This window comes from Bombina bombina, chromosome 4, assembly GCF_027579735.1.
Source record: "Bombina bombina isolate aBomBom1 chromosome 4, aBomBom1.pri, whole genome shotgun sequence".
NCBI classification, from domain to species: domain Eukaryota; kingdom Metazoa; phylum Chordata; class Amphibia; order Anura; family Bombinatoridae; genus Bombina; species Bombina bombina.
Window position 1 is genome coordinate 821,626,152 of NC_069502.1, and position 24,000 is coordinate 821,650,151.

The 24,000-nt window shown below is 42.2% G+C and overlaps 1 protein-coding gene across 1 annotated transcript in view; it reads left to right on the forward strand.

Annotated features, from left to right (window-relative positions):
• Window positions 1–24,000, forward strand: part of LOC128657914 (oocyte zinc finger protein XlCOF7.1-like) — a 55,816-nt gene that overhangs the window by 8,244 nt on the left and 23,572 nt on the right. Inside the window, exons 2-6 of the mRNA XM_053712341.1 lie at window positions 2,384–2,506; window positions 5,459–5,518; window positions 5,722–5,869; window positions 6,199–6,291; window positions 6,430–6,516. Coding sequence (XP_053568316.1) covers window positions 2,429–2,506; window positions 5,459–5,518; window positions 5,722–5,869; window positions 6,199–6,291; window positions 6,430–6,516 — 466 coding nt within the window. The 5' untranslated portion in view covers window positions 2,384–2,428. The remainder of the gene's footprint in view (window positions 1–2,383; window positions 2,507–5,458; window positions 5,519–5,721; window positions 5,870–6,198; window positions 6,292–6,429; window positions 6,517–24,000) is intronic.

Consider the following 24,000-nt stretch of genomic DNA (forward strand, 5'->3'; position numbering starts at 1 on the left):
TGGCTGATTGGATCAGCCAAAAGTATTTTTTCACCTTTTAATTTCTATTGGCTGATAGAACTCTATCAGCCAATAGGAATTCAAGGTACGCCATCTTTGATGAAGTCCCTTAAAGGGAACCTTCAGTGTCCGGTGGTGGCCGTATGAAGAAGATGCTCTACGCCGGATGGATAAAGATAGAAGATGCCGTCTGGATGAAGACTTATGGCTGCTTGGATGAGGACTTTGCCGGCTGGATGAAGACTTCTTGCCGCCTGGATGAAGACTTCTTGCCGCCTGGATGAAGTCTTCTTGCCGCCTGGATGAAGTCTTCTTGCCGCCTGGATGAAGTCTTCTTGCCGCCTGGATGAAGACTTCTTGCCGCCTGGATGAAGACTTCTTGCCGCCTGGATGAAGATTCTTGCCGCCTGGATGAAGACTTCTTGCCGCCTGGATGAAGACTTCTTGCCGCCCTGGATGAAGACTTCTTGCCGCCTGGTTGAAGACTTCTTGCCGCCTGGATGAAGACCTTCTTGCCGCCTGGATGAAGACTTCTTGCCGCCTGGATGAAGACTTCTTGCCGCTTGGATGAGGACTTCGCCGGCTGGATGAGAATGGATGTCCAGACTTCGCAAACTGTAAGTGGATCGTCGGGGGGTTAGTGTTAGGTTTTTTTTAAGGGTTTTTTGGGTGGGTTTTATTTTTAGATTAGGGTTTGGGCACTTTGTAAAAGAGCTGAATGCCCTTTTAAGGGCAATGCCCATCCAAATGCCCTTTTCAGGGCAATGGTTAGCTTAGGTTTATTTAGATAGTTTTATTTGGGGGGTTTGGTTGTGTGGGTGGTGGGTTTTACTGTTGGGGGGGGGGGTATTTGTTTTTTTTATTGCCAGGTAAAAGAGCTGTTATCTTTGGGGCAATGCCCCACAAAAGGCCATTTTAAGGGCTATTGGCAGTTTAGTGTAGGCTAGGGGTTTTTTATTTTGGGAGGGCTTTTTTTATAGGGTTATTAGATTATATAGTTATATTATATTGTTATATTGTAGCTAGCTTAGGTTTTATTTTACAGGTAAGTTTGTATTTAGTTTTAAATAGGAATTATTTTTAGTTAATAATTGTAAGTTTTAATTTAGCTTTATTTTAATTATATTTAAGATAGGGGGTGTTAGGGTTAGGGTTACGTTAGGTTTAGGGGTTAATATATTTATGTAGAGTTGGTGATGTGGGAGGCCAGAGGTTTAGGGGTTAATAGTTTATTTTAGTATATTTCGTTGTGGGGGGCTTGCGATTTAGTGGTTAAAAGTTTTATTATAGCGGCGGTGTGGGTGGACGGCAGATTAGGGGTTAATAATATTTAACTAGTGTTTGCGATGCAGGAGTGCAGCGGTTTAGAGGTTATTAGGTTTATTATAGTGGTGATGATGTCAGGGAACGGCGGAATAGGGATTAATACATTTTAATAGTGGTGGCGATGTCCAGAGCGGCAGATTAGGGGTTAATAAATTATAGTGTTTGCGGTGCTGGCGGGCCTCGGTTTAGGGGTTAATAGGTAGTTTATGGGTGTTAGTGTACTTTTTAACACTTTAGTCACAAGTTTTATGGTACAGCTTTGTAACGTAAAACTCATAACTACTGACTTCAGATGGCGGTACGGGATCTTGTAGTTATAGGCTGTACCACTCACTTTTTGGCCTGCCAGGGAAACTCGTAATACCGGCGCTATGGAAGTCCTATTGAAAAAGGGCTTTTTTAAAAGTGCGGTACTGACGTTGCGTGACGGCCAAAAAGGTGTGCGGTACACCTATACCTACAAGACTCGTAATGCCAGCGTTAGTGAAAAAGCAGCGTTATGAGCCATAACGTTGCTTTTTCACTCATAACGCACAACTCGTAATCTGGCTGTTTGTTTCTTTTTGCTATTAGATATTATTATTACTGTTGCTATAATTGACCATTTATGATTATCTTAATGAAAAGTTAGGGGTGACATGAAGCCATTTAACTAAATATGAAGAGGAATCCACATCTCGGAGTAATGCAATATATATAATTATATGAAGCACAAGCACAGCTGTTCAGAGGGTAGTAGGTATAAGGACCATTTGTTTCCTGATTTATCAGATAACTCTGCATATTCCTGTATACAGTCACCTTCTCATGATACTAGTATTAAATAAATGTCACCCCATAACGTTTGACAAACCTGCTATATAGAGATTGTCACATTTTATCACTTTATATGTTATCTTCTCTATATGCAGCTGGTCACATGTGTAGTATTAGATTGTGCATAAGTGACATAAACATGTTTAATATCACATAATCATCTCTTTACCTTAATAAAAATATCGGAAGAGCTCTGATTATTTCTGATCTCTCATGTTGCTGTCTTGCTTTCTTCTCGCAGGTGTCACATTTATAGCATCTAACTCAGTCACTGACAAAGAACAAGATGAAGAAATACAGGAAGCAGATAGCAGAGCAGTTCCTGAGTCAGGCCCTGGGCATCATCTGCCTGCTGACCGGAGAGGTAAGAGCTGCTTGGTAATGTCATGTGAAACTGGTACTATTTACTGTGCTGCTTCTGATACACCAGATCTTACTTCAGTTTACCCAGACCATCTCACTAACCATAACTTCATCTAACCCAGACCATCTCACTAACCCTAACTTCATCTCACCCAGACCATCTCACTAACCCTAACTTCATCTCACCCAGACCATCTCACTAACCCTAACTTAATCTCACCCAGACCATCTCACTAACCCTAACTTCATCTCACCCAAACCATCTCACTAGCCCTAACTTCATCTCACCCAGACCATCTCACTCACCCAGACCATCTCACTAACCCTAACTTCATCTCACCCAGACCATCTCACTAGCCCTAACTTCATCTCAGCCAGACCATCTAACTCATCCAGACCATCTCACTAGCCCTAACTTCATCTCACCCAGACCATCTCACTCACCCAGACCATCTCACTAACCCTAACTTCATCTCACCCAGACCATCTCACTAACCCTAACTTCATCTCAGCCAGACCATCTAACTCATCCAGACCATCTCACTAACCCTAACTTCATCTCACCCAAACCATCTCACTAGCCCTAACTTCATCTCACCCAGACCATCTCACTCACCCAGACCATCTCACTCACCCTAACTTCATCTCACCCAGACCATCTCACTAGCCCTAACTTCATCTCACTCACCCAGACCATCTCACTAGCCCTAATTTCATCTCACCCAGACCATCTCACTCACCCAGACCATCTTACTCACCCTAACTTCATCTCACCCAGACCATCTCACTAGCCCTAACTTCATCTCACTCACCCAGACCATCTCACTAGCCCTAATTTCATCTCACCCAGACCATCTCACTAACCCTAACTTCATCTCACCCAGACCATCTCACTCACCCAGACCATCTCACTAGCCCTAACTTCATCTCACCCAGACAATCTCACTAACCCTAACTTCATCTCACCCAGACATCCCACTAACCCTAACTTCATCTCACCCAGACATTTCACTAACCCTAACTTCATCTCACCCAGACCATCTCACATACCCTAACTTCTGCTCAACCAGACCATCTCACATACCCTAACTTCTACTCAACCAGACCATCTCACATACCCTTAGCTTTAGCTCACCCAGACCATCTGACAAACCCTAACCAGACCATCTCACAAACACTAATTTAAAGGACCACTCAATGCAGTAGAATTGCATAATTAACAAGGGCTTAATAAAAAGACAAAGCAATAAAACCTACTCTGAATTTCAAATAAACTGTTTGTTTTTTTCCTGACAAATTTCTTTTTTCTCCCATTTTGCTGGCCCCCTGTATTATATGACAAACACCAGCCAATCACAGACTAGTATACGTTTACCCTGTGAACTTGTGCACGTGCTCAGTAGGATCTTGTTCCCCAGAAAGAGTGTATATAAAAATATTGTGCAAAATTTGATAATGAAAGTAAATTGGAAAGTGTCTTAAAACGGCATGCTCTATCTGAATCATAAAAGTTTATTTTGACTTGATTGTCACTTTTAAAGGGACAGGCTACTTAAAAAGTGTTATTGTTTAAAAATATAGATAATCTCTTTATTACCCACTCACCAGTTTTGCATAACCATCACTGTTATACTAATATACGTTTTGCTTTATCATTATCTGTATCTAAGCCTCTGCAGACTGCCCCTTATCTCAGTGCTTTTTACAAACTTGCCTATAGCCAACTTGTGTTGGTTCCTGCATAACTCCATAGGAGTGAGCAAAATGTTATCTATATTTCACACATGGACTTGCACTATCTTGCTGTGAAAAGTTAAAGGGACAGTCTACATCAGATTTTTTTATTGTTTTAGAAGATAGATAATCCCTTTATAACCCATTCCCTAGTTTTGCATAACCAACACAGTAAAAACACATTTTACCTCTGATTACCTTGTATTTAAGCCTCTGCAAACTGCCCCCTTATTTCAGTTCTTTTGACAGACTTGCATTTTAGCCAATCAGTGCTGGCTCATAGGAACTCCACGTGCATGAGATGTGTTATCTATATGACACACATGAACTAACACCCTCTAGTGGTGAAAAACTGTCAAAATGCCCTGAGGGAAGAGACAGCCTTCAAGGGCTTAGAAATTAGCATATGAACCTCCTAGGTTTAGCTTTCAACTAAGAATACCAAGAGAACAAAGCACAATTGGTGATAAAAGTATATTGGAAAATTGTTTAAAATGACATGCCCTATCTGAATCATGAAAGTTTATTTTGGACTAGACTGTCCCTTTAAAAAGCACCGTGAGGCGACCTACAGGGGCTTAGAAACAGGCGGAGATATAGAGGTTTAGTTATAAAATATATAAATATAACATTGTTGGTTATGCAAATCTGGGGAATGGGTAGTAAAGGCGTAGTAAAGGCGTTATCTATCTTTTTAAATAATAAATAAAATAAAGTAGACTGCCCCTTTAAGCTTACTGACCTGCACAACCCTCCAACACAAATCATTCCCCAGCACCCAGGGCACCCTGCACAACGGTTTGCTGCAAAAAAAAAATACTAATCCTAACAACCAAGACGCCTCCCACAATAAAGAAAAATTCCAAGCATACAAAGTCCTACTACATGACCTCTATTGCAAAAACTCCCTCCAGAATCTAAAGGCCCCCAACTACAAAAAGCCTTAATACCCAAGGGACCTCAGCACCGAAGGAACCTCCTATCAATCAAGGGCTCAACTCACCCCTCCCCCATCACACCCTCTCAAATGTTCCAGCAATGTCTATATTCCTGAGCTCATGTCCTCAGTCTTTAGCAGCTTTTATCCATAGATGTCCCACAGAATTATCCACTATAATATTTTATTTATTTATATGTTTTGTGATGATCGAGAGAAGTAAACAAGAACTTGTTAGTCCAGGCAAATGGAGTTTGATGATTTTTCTCATACATATTATAGGAATACACCATTGTGAAGAAGAGGCCCTCCCACAGCAGCGTTCAACAGCTGAGCGGAGAGGTGAGTACTGCTGGGGAATGTGACAAGATACCAGCGTCAGGGCACAGTGACTCACTTTACTGACCCATCTGACCCTGTGTGTATTTCCTGCCTTTTGTCTGTGTCTCTGTATGTTCTCAGTAACATTATCCTGGCTCTGTCAGTAAAAGTGTGTGACAGAACCAGTCCCTGTGTCAGTGCTGAATGAGTTGTGTGTGTTTCAGGTGCCTATAAAGTGTGATGATGTTGCTGTGTATTTCTCTATGGAGGAGTGGGAGTATATAGAGGAACACAAGGAGCTTTACAAGGACGTCATGATGGAGACTCACCAAGCAGTAAGGACTATGGAGATCCCAGGAAATGAGAGCTCAGGTAACGCTGTGTAGTAATAAATATCTCACTCAGGAAATGCACAAACACTACTGACGTGACTGACACAGAGCAAATCTACAGTGAATCCGTCATGTGTGATCTAATGAGCTGTCTGATTATAAACTAGTTTTATACCCAACAAAAATAATAAAAACACAGTTAAAGGGTCAATAGGAATTACTGCTAAATCAATTTGTATATTCATTTATATATGTAATTGTTTAAGTGCAAAACAGATGCTTTGTTTTGTTCTTAATTGAATACATTTAAATATATATAAATTGTTTCATATCCATTTAACAAAATACATTTATTTTATTCTTTATTAGAATTAACAGGTCACAGAGATAAAAATCTAGACACAGGAGCACATAGAGTACAGAATATTCAGCCAGTGGAGACCCCATCAGACGTCTCTGCAGGTAACAAATCTATGGCAGAAACTACTAGTAATGTTTTCAAATACTGATCTGTTGTGTAATATTACTGTATAATCAGATTGTGTGAGATAACTGCACTTAAATCCATATAACCATAAAACTAATTTTATTCTTTATTAGAACTAACAGGTCACAGTGATGAAAATCTACACACAGGAGCACATGGAGACCTTGTACAGAATATTCAGCCATCTGATGTCTCTGCAGGTGAGTGATCTATGGTATAGGGTTCACAGTTAGAAAACTCAGATTCTAAAATGTTTTCCTCCTATGTTAATGATGAGCGTCAGTACAGACAGATTGTAATAATAAAATATATTTGGTTCACACCCCTACCTTTGGCGCAATCCGATAAACGGCGTAGTTTTCGGCGCAAGCGAGGGAACCCACGCCGCCCGTAGTTTCACCTCGCACATCGGGCGATTACATATAAGGCGCCGGCAGTTGCTAAAGTGCCGTAAGTCGGATAAACTAGCGATGTCCAGAAATAAGCCTAACTACAAATTTCTGGAGTCGCCAGTGACTTACCGCACTTTAGAAACTGCCTGCGCCTAAAAAAACGAACTAAAATATTAAATCTCCCGTAACTATCTAACACGCCTCCCAAAAATAGCCCGACACGTATACCCCTATATCTGCAATCCCCCCTCTCACTCCTAACAATAAATGTATTAACCCCTAGACCGACAACCCCCCACAACGCAATAAGCCTAATTATTAACCCCTAAACTGCCATAGCCCACACCGCAATAAACCTATCCTAGTATTAACCCCTAAACCGTCGCTTCCAGAGCCCACTGCCGTCTACATTATATGTATTAACCCCTAAACCGCCGCTCCCGGACCCCGCCGCCACCTACATTAAATTTATTAACCCCTAATCTGACCCCCCTACACCGCCGCCACCTACATTAAATATATTAACCTCTAATCTGACCCCCCTACACCGCCGCCACCTACATTAAATATATTAACCTCTAATCTGACCCCCCTACACCACCGCCACCTACATTAAATATATTAACATCTAATCTGACCCCCCCCTACACCGCCTCCACCTACATTAAATGTATTACCCCCTAAACCTAAGTCTAACCCTAACACCCCCCTAACTTAATTATTATTTAAATAAATCTAAATAGTATTAATATTATTAACTAAATTATTCCTATTTAAAACTAAATAAATACCTATAAAATAAACCCTAAGATAGCTACAATATAATTAATAATTACATTGTAGCTATTTTAGGGTTTATATTTATTTTACAGGCAACTTTGTATTTATTTTAACTAGGTACAATAGCTATTAAATAGTTAATATCTATTTAATAGCTACCTAGTTAAAATAATTACAAAATTACCTGTAAAATAAATCCTAACCTAAGTTACAAATACACCTAACACTACACTATCAATAAATTAATTTAAATAAAATAACTACAATTATCTAAAATAAAATACAATTAAATAAACTAAACTATAGTACAAAACCCCCCCCACTAAATTACAAAAAATAAAAAAATATTACAAGAAGTTTAAACTAATTACACCTAATCTAAGCCCCCTAATAAAATAAAAAAGCCCCCCAAAATAATAAAATTCCCTATCCTAAACTAAATTACAAATAGTCCTTGAAAGGGCCTTTTGCGGGGCATTGCCCCAAAGTAATCGTCTCTTTTATCAGCCCTTAAAAGGGCCTTTTGCGGGGCATTGCCCCAAAGTAATCTGCTCTTTTACCTGTAAAAAAAAAGAACAATCCCCCCCCCAACATTACAACCCACCACCCACACACCCCTACTCTAAAACCCACCCGATCCCCCCTTAAAAAAAACTAACACTACCCATTGAAGATCACCCTATCTTGAGCCGTTTTCACCCAGCCGGGCCGAAGTCTTCATCCGATGGGGCAGAAGAGGACATCCAGACCAGCAGAGGTCTTCATCCTATCCGGGCAGAAGAGGACATCCGGACCGGCAGACGTCTTCATCCAAGCGTTATCTTCTATCTTCATCGATCCGGCGAGGGGCGGCTCCATCTTGAAGACCTCCGGCGCGGAACTTCCTTCTAGGCCGACGGACTAACGACGAATGAATATTCCTTTAAATGACGTCATCCAAGATGGCGTCCCTCAAATTCCAATTGGCTGATAGGATTCTATCAGCCAATCGGAAATAAGGTATGAAAAATCTGATTGGTTGATTTAATCAGCCAATCGGATTGAAGTTCAATCCGATTGGCTGATTGGATGAGCCAATAGAATTGGCTGATCGGGAGCGGCGGTTTAGGGGTTAAACACTTTATTTATGTGCGGCGGGGCCCGGGAGCGGCGGTTTAGGGGTTAATACACTTTATTAGGTATTGCGGTGGGGGATTGCAGTTGACAGGTAAATAGACATTGCGCATGCGTTAGGTGTTAGTTTTTTTTTTTTCAAGGCATTTTAGGGAGTTACGGTGCTCCCATACTCAGCACAAGGCCTGCTACGGCTGCATTTTATGGCGAGGTGAAAATGGAGTAAGATTTCTCCATTTTCGCCACGTAAGGCCTTGCGCTGGATATTGGATACCGAATTGCGCGGGTTTTATATGTTAGTCTATGGGTGAAAAAACTTTGTCCAATGGGTGAAATATACGTGCCGCATTTATATGCGGCGCTGTATATAGGATACCAAAGCTGTGCAAAAACCGGCATCGCCGGCTTTTGCGGGTGACGCTGCATATGTAATGGAGGGGCTGGTCTTTTCTTCTCTCTCACCCTCACACACACACATGCCCTCTCTTCCTTCTCTCTCACCCTCTGCTTCATGTAAATAGTACACACACTCGCCTTCTCTTCCTTCTCTCTCATCCTCGGCTTCATGTAAATGGTACACACACACATGCCCTCTCTTCCCTTCTCTCTCACCCTCTGCTTCATGTAAATGATACACACTCATGCCCTCTGTCTCACCCTCTGCTTCGTGGGAATAATACATACACCTGGCCTCGATTCTCTTCATTTTCACCCTCTGATTCATGTAAATCGTACTCACACATGCCCTTTCCTCCCTTCTCTCTTACCATGTGCGTTATATAAGTGGCACACACACCCTCTCTTCCCTTCTCTCTCACCTTCTGCTTCATGTAAATGGTACATACACATGCCCTCTCTTCTTTCTCTCTCATCCTCTGCTTCATGTAAATTGCACACACACATGCCCTCTCTTCCCTTCTCTCTCACCCTCTGCTTCATGTAAATGGTACACACACATGCCCTCTCTTCTCTCTCACCCTCACACACACACATGCCCTCTCTTCCTTCTCTCTCACCCTCTGCTTCATGTAAATAGTACACACACTCGCCTTCTCTTCCTTCTCTCTCATCCTCGGCTTCATGTAAATGGTACACACACACATGCCCTCTCTTCCCTTCTCTCTCACCCTCTGCTTCATGTAAATGATACACACTCATGCCCTCTGTCTCACCCTCTGCTTCGTGGGAATAATACATACACCTGGCCTCGATTCTCTTCATTTTCACCCTCTGATTCATGTAAATCGTACTCACACATGCCCTTTCCTCCCTTCTCTCTTACCATGTGCGTTATATAAGTGGCACACACACCCTCTCTTCCCTTCTCTCTCACCTTCTGCTTCATGTAAATGGTACATACACATGCCCTCTCTTCTTTCTCTCTCATCCTCTGCTTCATGTAAATTATACACACACATGCCCTCTCTTCCCTTCTCTCTCACCCTCTGCTTCATGTAAATGGTACACACACATGCCCTCTCTTCTCTCTCACCCTCTGCTTCATGTGAATAGCACACACATGCTCTCTCTTCCCTTCTCTCTCACCCTCTGCTTCATGTAAATGATACACACACACATGCCCTCTCTTCCCTTATCTTTCACTCTTTGCTTCATGTAAATGATACACACACACACACACATGCCCTCTCTTCCCTTCTCTCTCACCCTCTGCTTCATGTAAATGATACACACACACACACACATGCCCTCTCTTCCATTCTCTCTCACCCTCTGCTTCATGTAAATGATACACACACATGCCCTCTCTTCCTTCTCTCTCACCCTCTGATTCATGTAAATGATACACACACACACCCTCTCTTCTCTTCTCTCTCACCCTCTGCTTCATGTAAATGATACACACACATGCCCTTTCTTCCTTCTCTCTCATCCTCTGCTTCATGTAAATGATACACACACACATGCCCTCTCTTCCTTCTCTCTCACCCTCTGCTTCATGTAAATGATACACACTCATGCCCTCTGTCTCACCCTCTGCTTCGTGGGAATAATACATACACCTGGCCTCGATTCTCTTCTTTCTCACCCTCTGATTCATGTAAATCGTACTCACACATGCCCTTTCCTCCCTTCTCTCTTACCATGTGCGTTATATAAGTGGCACACACACCCTCTCTTCCCTTCTCTCTCACCTTCTGCTTCATGTAAATGGTACATACACATGCCCTCTCTTCTTTCTCTCTCATCCTCTGCTTCATGTAAATTGCACACACACATGCCCTCTCTTCCCTTCTCTCTCACCCTCTGCTTCATGTAAATGGTACACACACATGCCCTCTCTTCTCTCTCACCCTCTGCTTCATGTGAATAGCACACACATGCTCTCTCTTCCCTTCTCTCTCACCCTCTGCTTCATGTAAATGATACACACACACATGCCCTCTCTTCCCTTATCTTTCACTCTTTGCTTCATGTAAATGATACACACACACACATGCCCTCTCTTCCCTTCTCTCTCACCCTCTGCTTCATGTAAATCATACACACACACACACACACACATGCCCTCTCTTCCATTCTCTCTCACCCTCTGCTTCATGTAAATGATACACACACATGCCCTTTCTTCCTTCTCTCTCACCCTCTGCTTCACGTAAATGATACACACACATGCCCTTTCTTCCTTCTCTCTCATCCTCTGCTTCATGTAAATGATACACACACACATGCCCTCTCTTCTTTCTCTCTCACCCTCTGCTTCATGTAAATGATACACACACATACCCTCTCTTCCTTCTCTTTCATCCTCTGCTTCATGTAAATGGTACACACACATGCCCTCTCTTCCCTTCTCTCTCACCCTCCGCTTCATGTAAATAATACACACACACATGCCCTCTCTTCCCTTCTCTCTCATCCTCTGCTTCATGTAAATGGTACACACACATGCCCTCTCTTCCTTCTCTCTCACCCTCTGCTTCATGTAAATGATATACACACACGCCCTCTCTTCCCTTCTCTCTTACCCTCTGCTTCATGTAAAATGATACACACACATGCCCTCTCTTCCTTCTCTCTCACCCTCTGCTTCATGTAAATGATACACACACATGCCCTCTCGTCACTTCTCTCTCACCCTCTGCTTCATGTAAATGGTACACACACACGCCCTCTCTTCCCTTCTCTCTCATCCTCTGCTTCATGTAAATGGTACACACACATGCCCTCTCTTCCTTCTCTCTCACCCTCTGCTTCATGTAAATGATATACACACACGCCCTCTCTTCCCTTCTCTCTTACCCTCTGCTTCATGTAAAATGATACACACACATGCCCTCTCTTCCTTCTCTCTCACCCTCTGCTTCATGTAAATGATACACACACATGCCCTCTCTTCCCTTCTCTCTTACCCTCTGCTTCATGTAAAATGATACACACACACACACACACACACACATGCCCTCTCTTCCCTTCTCTCTCACCCTCTGCTTCATGTAAATGATATACACGCATGCCCTCTCTTCCTTCTCTCTCATCCTCTGCTTCATGTAAATGATACACAAACATGCCCTCTCTTCCTTCTCTCTCATCCTCTGCTTCATGTAAATGATACACACACATGCCCTCTCTTCCCTTCTCTCTCACCCTCTGCTTCATGTAAATGACATACACACATGCCCTCTCTTCCCTTCTCTCTCACCCTCTGCTTCATGTAAATGATACACACACATGCCCTCTCTTCCCTTCTCTCTTACCCTCTGCTTCATGTAAAATGATACACACACATGCCCTCTCTTCCCTTCTCTCTTACCCTCTGCTTCATGTAAAATGATACACACACATGCCCTCTCTTCCCTTCTCTCTCACCCTCTGCTTCATGTAAATGACACACACACACATGCCCTCTCTTCCCTTCTCTCTCACCCTCTGCTTCATGTAAATGATACACACACACACATGCCCTCTCTTCCCTTCTCTCTCACCCTCTGCTTCATGTAAATGGTTCACACACATGCCCTCTCTTCCCTTCTCTCTTACCCTCTGCTTCATGTAAATGATACACACACGCCCTCTTTTCCCTTCTCTCTCACCCTCTGCTTCATATAAATAATACACACACACTTGCCCTCTCTTCCCTTCTCTCTCGCCCTCTGCTTCATGTAAATGATACACACACATGCTCTCTCTTCCTTTCTCTCTCACCCTCTGCTTTATGTAAATGATACACACACACACATGCCCTCTCGTCCCTTCTCTCTCACCCTCTGCTTCATGTAAATGACACACACTCATGCCCTCTCTTCCCTTCTCTCTCACCCTCTGCTTCATGTAAATGATACACACACATGCCCTCTCTTCCCTTCTCTCTTATCCTCTGCTTCATGTAAAATGATACACACACATGCCCTCTCTTCCTTCTCTCTTACCCTCTGCTTCATGTAAATGATACACACTCATGCCCTCTCTTCCCTTCTCTCTCACCCTCTGCTTCATGTAAATGATACACACACATGCCCTCTCTTCCCTTCTCTCTCACCGTCTGCTTCATGTAAATGATACACACACATACTCTCTCTTCTCTTCTCTCTTATCCTCTGCTTCATGTAAATGATACACAAACATGCCCTCTCTTCCTTCTCTCTCATCTTCTGCTTCATGTAAATGATACACACACATGCCCTCTCTTCCCTTCTCTCTTACCCTCTGCTTCATGTAAAATGATACACACACATGCCCTCTCTTCCCTTCTCTCTTACCCTCTGCTTCATGTAAAATGATACACACACATGCCCTCTCTTCCCTTCTCTCTCATCCTCTGCTTCATGTAAATGGTACACACACATGCCCTCTCTTCCCTTCTCTCTCACCCTCTGCTTCATGTAAATGATACACACACATGCCCTCTCTTCCCTTCTTTCTCCTCTCTCACCCTCTGCTTCATGTGAATGACACACACATGCCCTCTCTTCCCTTCTCTCTTACCCTCTGCTTCATGTAAATGATACACACACATGCCCTCTCTTCCCTTCTCTCTTATCCTCTGCTTCATGTAAATGATACACACACACATGCCCTCTCTTCCCTTCTCTCTCACCCTCCGCTTCATGTAAATGATACACACACATGCCCTCTCTTCCTTCTTTCTCACCCTCTGCTTCATGTAAATGATACACACACATACCCTCTCTTCCCTTCTCTCTTATCCTCTGCTTCATGTAAAATGATACACACACACACACACATATGCTCTCTCTTCCCTTCTCTCTTATCCTCTGCTTCATGTAAATGATACACAAACATGCCCTCTCTTCCTTCTCTCTCATCCTCTGCTTCATGTAAATGATACACACACATGCCCTCTCTTCCCTTCTCTCTCATCCTCTGCTTCATGTAAATGGTACACACTCATGCCCTCTCTTCCCTTCTCTCTCACCCTCTGCTTCATGTAAATGATACACACACATGCCCTCTCTTCCCTTCTCTCTCACCCTCTGCTTCATGTAAATGATATACACGCATGCCCTCTCTTCCTTCTCTCTCATCCTCTGCTTCATGTAAATGATACACAAACATGCCCTCTCTTCCTTCTCTCTCATCCTCTGCTTCATGTAAATGATACACACACATGCCCTCTCTTCCCTTCTCTCTCACCCTCTGCTTCATGTAAATGACATACACACATGCCCTCTCTTCCCTTCTCTCTCACCCTCTGCTTCATGTAAATGATACACACACATGCCCTCTCTTCCCTTCTCTCTTACCCTCTGCTTCATGTAAAATGATACACACACATGCCCTCTCTTCCCTTCTCTCTTACCCTCTGCTTCATGTAAAATGATACACACACATGCCCTCTCTTCCCTTCTCTCTCACCCTCTGCTTCATGTAAATGACACACACACACATGCCCTCTCTTCCCTTCTCTCTCACCCTCTGCTTCATGTAAATGATACACACACACACATGCCCTCTCTTCCCTTCTCTCTCACCCTCTGCTTCATGTAAATGGTTCACACACATGCCCTCTCTTCCCTTCTCTCTTACCCTCTGCTTCATGTAAATGATACACACACGCCCTCTTTTCCCTTCTCTCTCACCCTCTGCTTCATATAAATAATACACACACACTTGCCCTCTCTTCCCTTCTCTCTCGCCCTCTGCTTCATGTAAATGATACACACACATGCTCTCTCTTCCTTTCTCTCTCACCCTCTGCTTTATGTAAATGATACACACACACACATGCCCTCTCGTCCCTTCTCTCTCACCCTCTGCTTCATGTAAATGACACACACTCATGCCCTCTCTTCCCTTCTCTCTCACCCTCTGCTTCATGTAAATGATACACACACATGCCCTCTCTTCCCTTCTCTCTTATCCTCTGCTTCATGTAAAATGATACACACACATGCCCTCTCTTCCTTCTCTCTTACCCTCTGCTTCATGTAAATGATACACACTCATGCCCTCTCTTCCCTTCTCTCTCACCCTCTGCTTCATGTAAATGATACACACACATGCCCTCTCTTCCCTTCTCTCTCACCCTCTGCTTCATGTAAATGATACACACACATACTCTCTCTTCTCTTCTCTCTTATCCTCTGCTTCATGTAAATGATACACAAACATGCCCTCTCTTCCTTCTCTCTCATCTTCTGCTTCATGTAAATGATACACACACATGCCCTCTCTTCCCTTCTCTCTTACCCTCTGCTTCATGTAAAATGATACACACACATGCCCTCTCTTCCCTTCTCTCTTACCCTCTGCTTCATGTAAAATGATACACACACATGCCCTCTCTTCCCTTCTCTCTCATCCTCTGCTTCATGTAAATGGTACACACACATGCCCTCTCTTCCCTTCTCTCTCACCCTCTGCTTCATGTAAATGATACACACACATGCCCTCTCTTCCCTTCTTTCTCCTCTCTCACCCTCTGCTTCATGTGAATGACACACACATGCCCTCTCTTCCCTTCTCTCTTACCCTCTGCTTCATGTAAATGATACACACACATGCCCTCTCTTCCCTTCTCTCTTATCCTCTGCTTCATGTAAATGATACACACACACATGCCCTCTCTTCCCTTCTCTCTCACCCTCCGCTTCATGTAAATGATACACACACATGCCCTCTCTTCCTTCTTTCTCACCCTCTGCTTCATGTAAATGATACACACACATACCCTCTCTTCCCTTCTCTCTTATCCTCTGCTTCATGTAAAATGATACACACACACACACACATATGCTCTCTCTTCCCTTCTCTCTTATCCTCTGCTTCATGTAAATGATACACAAACATGCCCTCTCTTCCTTCTCTCTCATCCTCTGCTTCATGTAAATGATACACACACATGCCCTCTCTTCCCTTCTCTCTCATCCTCTGCTTCATGTAAATGGTACACACTCATGCCCTCTCTTCCCTTCTCTCTCACCCTCTGCTTCATGTAAATGGTACACACACATGCCCTCTCTTCCCTTCTCTCTCTCACCCTCTGCTTCATGTAAATGATACACACACATGCCCTCTCTTCCCTTCTCTCTTATCCTCTGCTTCTTCTAAATGATACACACACACACCCTCTTCCCTTCTCTCTCACCGTCTGCTTCATGTAAATGGTACACACACACACACACATGCTCTCTCTTCCCTTCTCTCTTATCCTCTGCTTCATGTAACTGATACACAAACATGCCCTCTCTTCCTTCTCTCTCATCCTCTGCTTCATGTAAATGATACACACACATGCACTCTCTTCCCTTCTCTCTCATCCTCTGCTTCATGTAAATGATACACACACATGCCCTCTCTTCCCTTCTCTCTCACCCTCTGCTTCATGTAAATGATACACACTCATGCCCTCTCTTACCTTCTCTCTCATCCTCTGCTTCATGTAAATGATACACACACGCCCTCTTTTCCCTTCTCTCTCACCCTCTGCTTCATGTAAATAATACACACATACATGCCCTCTCTTCCCTTCTCTCTCACCCTCTGCTTCATGTAAATGGTACACACACATGCCCTCTCTTCCCTTCTCTCTCACCCTCTGCTTCATGTAAATGGTACACACACATGCCCTCTCTTCCCTTCTCTTTCACCCTCCTGCTTCAGGTAAATGATACACACATATGCCCTCTCTTCCCTTCTCTCTCACCCTCTGCTTCATGTAAATGATACACACACATGCCCTCTCTTCCTTCTCTCTCATCCTCTGCTTCATGTAAATGATACACACACTTGCCCTCTCTTCCTTCTCTCTCATCTTCTGCTTTATGTAAATGATACACACACATGCCCTCTCTTCCCTTCTCTCTCATCCTCTGCTTTATGTAAATGATACACATGCATGCCCTCTCTTCCCTTCTCTCTTATCCTCTGCTTCATGTAAATGGTACACACACACGCCCTCTCTTCCCTTCTCTCTTACTTTCTGCTTCATGTAAATGATACACACGCATGCCCTCTCTTCCCTTCTCTCTTATCCTCTGCTTCATGTAAATGGTACACACACACACACACACACACACACTCTCTCTCTTCCCTTCTCTCTTATCCTCCTGCTTCATGTAAAATGATACATGTTATGGTATCATCAGATATCAAGAGTTAATACCAGATGAAAGATGTCCTGAATATGGGATCAGCAATACACACCCCAGCTAATTCCCCCCTCAAACATGAGTCCAGGCTCCACATTGAAGGTAAAAACAGAATGCACTTTATTGAGGGCTATATGCCCAGTATTTATGCAGGTTTGAGACCAGATGGGGGGTTGGCAGTATTGTACATTAGATAGAGGGAAGACGCCCTTTTTCATGATACAATAGAATTACATTACTTAAGCAGATAAACAATTTAAATATCACCTAGCAGTCTGACTCTGGAGGTGATTAAACAATGGGAATGCTTATCACTAAAACTTAATTACAGTACACCATAGCTGATGCTAGGAAACCTGTCTCAGAAAATAGTTTCTAAAAACTGAAGTTGACCCGCCAAAGGGTCAAGCCGGGTCTGCCGGAGTGTCCCACCAGGATGGAGCCGCGTGACAGATCTCTCTGTCAGTACTTGCCCTCTCTTCCCTTCTCTCTCACCCTCTGCTTCATGTAAATGCTACACACACATGCCCTCTCTTCCCTTCTCTCTCACCCTCTGCTTCATGTAAATAATACACACATATGCCCTCTCTTCCCTTCTCTCTCACCCTCTGCTTCATGTAAATGATACACACACACATGCCCTCTCTTCCCTTCTCTCTCACCCTCTGCTTCATGTAAATGATGCACACACATGCCCTCTCTTCCCTTCTCTCTCACCTTCTGCTTCATGTGAATGGTACACATGAATGCCCTCCCTTACCTTTTTTTTTTTTCTTCACACTATGCTTCATGTAAATGATGCACAAACATGCCCTCTCTTCCTTTCTCTCTCACCCTCTGCTTCATGTAAATGGTACACACACATGCCCTCTCTTCTCTCTCACCCTCTGCTTCATGTAAATGATACACACACATGCCCTCTCTTCCTTCTCTCTCATCCTCTGCTTCATGTAAATGATACACACACATGCCCTCTCTTCCCTTCTCTCTCACCCTCTGCTTCATGTAAATGGTACACACACATGCCCTCTATTCTCTTCAATCTCACCCTCTGATTCATGTAAATGATACACACACATGCCCTCTCTTCTCTTCTCTCTCACCCTTTGCTTCATGTAAATGGTACACACACATGCCCTCTCTTCTCTTCTCTCTCACCCTTTGCTTCATGTAAATGGTACCCACACACATGCCCTCTCTTCCATTCTCTCTCTCACCCTCTGCTTCATGTAAATCATACACACACACATGCCCTCTCTTCCATTCTCTCTCACCCTCTGCTTCATGTAAATGATACACACACACATGCCCTCTCTTACCTTCTCTCTCACCCTCTGCTTCATGTAAATGATACACACACATGCCCTCTCTTCCCTTCTCTCTCACCCTCTGCTTCATGTAAATGATACACACACATGCCCTCTCTTCCCTTCTCTCCCACCCTCTGCTTCATGTAAATGATACACACACATGCCCTCTCTTACCTTCTCTCTCACCCTCTGCTTCATGTGAATGGTACACACACACATGCCCTCTCTTACCTTCTCTCTCACCCTCTGCTTCATGTGAATGATACACACACATGCCCTCTCTTCCATTCTCTCTCACCCTCTGCTTCATGTGAATTGTACACACACATGCCCTCTCTTCTCTTCTCTCTCACCCTTTGCTTCATGTAAATGGTACACACACATGCCCTCTCTTCCCTTCTCTCTCACCCTCTGCTTCATGTAAATGATACACACACATGCCCTCTCTTCCCTTCTCTCTCACCCTCTGCTTCATGTAAATGATACACACACACATGCCCTCTCTTACCTTCTCTCTCACCCTCTGCTTCATGTAAATGATACACACACATGCCCTCTCTTCCCTTCTCTCTCACCCTCTGCTTCATGTAAATGATACACACACATGCCCTCTCTTACCTTCTCTCTCACCCTCTGCTTCATGTGAATGGTACACACACACATGCCCTCTCTTACCTTCTCTCTCACCCTCTGCTTCATGTGAATGATACACACACATGCCCTCTCTTCCATTCTCTCTCACCCTCTGCTTCATGTGAATTGTACACACACATGCCCTCTCTTCCCTTCTCTCTCACCCTCTGCTTCATGTAAATGGTACACACACATGCCCTCTCTTCTCTTCTCTCTCACCCTTTGCTTCATGTAAATGGTACACACACATGCCCTCTCTTCCCTTCTCTCTCACCCTCTGCTTCATGTAAATGATACACACACATGCCATCTCTTCCCTTCTCTCTCACCCTTTGCTTCATGTAAATGGTACACACACATGCCCTCTCTTCCCTTCTCTCTCACCCTCTGCTTCATGTAAATGATACACACACATGCCCTCTCTTCCCTTCTCTCCCACCCTCTGCTTCATGTGAATGGTACACACAAATGCCCTCCCTTACCTTTTTTGTCTTCACGCTCTGCTTCATGTAAATGATACACACACGTGCACTCTCTATCCCTCTTCTAGTTCATTAAATGGTATTCTTAAAACTCTTTATTGTGAACTCAGACATTTAGGCCATTAATAAAGATTAAATATAGGAATAAATTGGCATCTGGTACTTTGCAATATACGGTAAATATCCTTTTAATACGATGACAGTAGTGGAACATTATTTAATCTACAGACTATTATATGTAAATTTAAAGGGACATTCCGGTCAAAATTTAAATACACATAGTTGAATTACATCTTTGAATAAAAACATATTTGCAATATAAATGTATTGGCAAAAATGCTTATAATAAAAGTTATCACTGTTTTAGTGTTAACATTTTTCTCTACACGTGCATGTGAAGCATATCTGGATTTTGTCAGTGCACCAGCATTTTAAATACTGCAGTTGCTCAGAACGCCTGCGGGGCTTCTATCATGTAAGCAATTAACAAATTGAGTCATTACCATATAATAAAAGCACCTTTAGGCTCTCTGAGCAAGTGCTGTGTTTAAAATGCTGGTGCACGGTGCATACTTAAATACACTTTTGAAACAGCTATAGCTTTTATTAGAAGCAATTTTGCTAATGCATGTATATTAAAAACTGCTTCTATTCAAAACTGAAATGCACCCATGTGGATTCTAATTTTGGCTGGAATATTCCTTTAAGTTTTGAAATATGTTTTGGGTGTTTATGCTTCATACTCGTACCTGCAAATTTGCAATATATTTTAAATATTTTAAGTTACATCTGAATTTACAAATCTAATAAAATTACGCCTTTACTACCCATTCCCCAGCTTTGCATAACTAACATTCACCTAGATTACAAGATTTTGCTCTATAGAGGGTGCGAAACGAACGCAACAAAAGTTGCATTTTTTCACCCTCCATATCGCTGCCATTACAAGTTTTTAAAAAGCCGCCTTGTGCGTGCGATATGGTTGCGATGAGCTCCATACCGCACAAAATTCAAGGGCTGAGAATACGTGCTTGTGCACGCTTTCCCGATATACATCAATGGGGAGAGCGAGGAATGGCGATCGCCGTAACGCAACCCAAATAATGTCTATGGGGGATAAAAAGTTAAGTTTAAACCTAACACCATAATATAAACCCCACGTCTAAACACCACTAATCTGCTTCTCCTGACATTGCCGCCACCTAACTTAAGTTATTAACCCCTATTCCTCCGCTCCCCGACATCGCCACAACTATAATAGTTATTAACCCCTATTCCCCTGCACCCCAACATCGCCCACTCTATAATAAAGTTATTAACCCATATTCCGCCACTCAACATCGCCGCCACTAAATAAAGTTATTAACCCCTAAACCTCTGGGCTCCCACATCACCGACACTAAATAAACCTATTAACCCCTAAACCGATAGCCCCCACATCGCAAAAAACTAAATTAAACTATTAACCCCTAAACCTAACAACCACCTAACTTTATATTAAAATTTCAATATCCCTATCCCTATCTTAAAACCTGTGAAATAAAAAAAAAAAACTAAGTTTAAACTATATATTAAACTAACATTACTATTATACTAAAATTAAAATAACTACAAAATTAAATAAACTAAATTACCCATTAAAAAAACCTAACACTACTAAAAAAAATTAAATCTACAATTACAAAAAATAGAAAATACTAAAGTACAAAAAATAAAAAAATACTAAATTACAAAAAATAAAAAAACACTAAATTACGAAAAAATAACTATCGGCTAGATTATGAGTTTTGCGTTATGATACTGCTGGTATTACGAGTCTTGCAGATATATCTGTACCGCACACTTTTTTGGCCATAACACAACGTAACTACCGCAGTTTACAAAAAGTCCTTTTTTAATGGGACTTCCATAGCGCCGGTATTACGAGTTTGCCTGTCCGGCCACAAGTGAGCGGTAAAGCCTATACCGTCAAGATCCGTACCGTAAACTGAAAGTCAGTAGTTACGAGTTTTACTTTACAAAGCCGTAACATAAAACTCATAACTAAAGTGCAAAAAAGTACACTAACACCCATAAACTATCTATTAACCCCTAAACCGAGGCCCTCCCGCATTGCAAACACTAAAATAAAATTATTAACCCCTAATCTGCCGCTCCCGACATCGCCACCACTATAATAAACATATTAACCCCTAAACCGCCATACTACCGCATCGCAACCACTAGTTAAATATTATTAACCCCTAATCTTCCATCCCTAACATCGCCGCAACCTACATTACTGTTATTAACCCCTAATCTGCTGCCCCCAAAATCGCCGCCACTATAATAAAGTTATTAACCCCTAAGCCTAAGTCTAACCCTAACACCCACTAACTTTAACATAATTAAAATAAATCTAAATAAAAATTACAATTAATACCTAAATAATTCCTATTTAAAACTAAATACTTACCTGTAAAATAAAACCTAAGCTAGCTACAATATAACTGATAGTTACATTGTAGTTATCTTAGGTTTTATTTTAATTTCACAGGTAAGTTTGTATTTATTTTAACTAGGTTGATTAGTTAGTAAATAGTTATTAACTATTTACTAACTACCTAGTAAAAATAAATACAAATTTACCTGTTAAAACCTAACCTGTCTTACACTAACACCTAACCTTACACTACAATTAAATAAATTACATTAATTAAACACAATTAACTAAATTACAAAAAAAAAAACCCACTAAATTACACAAAATAAAAAAGAAATGATCAAATATTTAAACTAATTACAACTAATCTAATAGCCCTATCAAAATAAAAAAGCCCCCCCAAAATAAAAAAAAACCTAGCCTAAACTAAACTGCCAATAGCCGTTAAAAGGGCCTTTTGCGGGGCATTGCCCCAAATAAATCGGCTCTTTTACCTGTAAAAAAAAAAATACAAACAACCCCCCCAACAGTAAAACCCACCACCCACACAACCAACCACCCCAAATAAAATCCTATCTTAAAAACCTAAGCTCCCCATTGCCCTGAAAAGGGCATTTAGATGGGCATTGCCCTTTAAAGGGCATTTAGCTTTTTTTCAGCTCAAACCCTAAGCTAATAATAAAACCCACCCAATAAACCCTTAATAAAACCTAACACTAACCCCTGAAGATCCACTTACAGTTTTTGAAGACCTGGCATCCATCCTCAACGATGCCGGGAGAATTCTTCATCCAAGCGGCATGAAGTGGTCCTCCAGACGGGCAGAAGTCTTCATCCAGACGGCATCTTCTATCTTCATCCTTCCGACACGGAGCGACTCAATCTTCAAGACATCTGGCCTGGAGCATCCTCTTCTTTCAATGGTTCTTGAACAATGAATATTCCTTTAAATGACGTCATCCAAGATGGCGTCCCTTGAATTCCGATTGGCTGATAGAATTCTATCAGCCAATCGGAATTAAAGTTGAAAAAAATTGAGCTTCAATTTGAGCTTCAATTCTATTGGCTGATTGGAATTCAGCCAATCAAAATTCAAGGGACGCCACCTCGGATGACGTCATTTAAAGGAAAATACATTGTTCAAGAACCATCGAAAGAAGAGGAATCTCCGCGCCGGATGTCTTGAAGATGGAGCCGCTCCGCGTCGGAAGGATGAAGATAAAAGATGCCGTCTGGATGAAGACTTCTGCCCGTCTGGAGGACCACTTCTTGCCGCTTGGATGAAGACTTCTCCCGGCTTCGTTGAGGACTTCTTGCCGCTTGGATGAAGACTTCTCCCGGCTTCGTTGAGGATGGATGACCGGTCTTCAAAAACATTAAGTGGATCTTCGGGGGTTAGTGTTAGGTTTTATTAAGGGTTTATTGGGTGGGTTTTATTTTTAGCTTAGGGTTTGGGCTGAAAAAGAGCTAAATGACCTTTTAAGGGCAATGCCCATCCAAATGCCCTTTTCAGGGCAATGGGGAGCTTAGGTTTTTTAGATAGGATTTTATTTGGGGGGGGGGTTGGTTGTGTGGGTGGTGGGTTTTACTGTTGGGGGTTGTTTGTATTTTTTTTACAGGTAAAAGAGCTGATTTCTTTGGGGCAATGCCCCGCAAAAGGCCCTTTTAAGGGCTATTGGCAGTTTAGTTTAGGCTAGTGTTTTGTTTTTTTTTGGGGGGGGCTTTTTTATTTTGATAGGGCTATTAGATTAGGTGTAATTAGTTTAAATATTTGATCATTTCCTTTTTATTTTGTGTAATTTAGTGGGGGGGGTGTTGTAATTTAGTTAATTGTATTTAATTAATGTAATTTATTTAATTGTTGTGTAAGGTTAGGTGTTAGTGTAAGACAGGTTAGGTTTTATTTTACAAGTAAATTTGTATTTATTTTTACTAGGTAGTTAGTAAATAGTTAATAACTATTTACTAACTATTCTACCTTC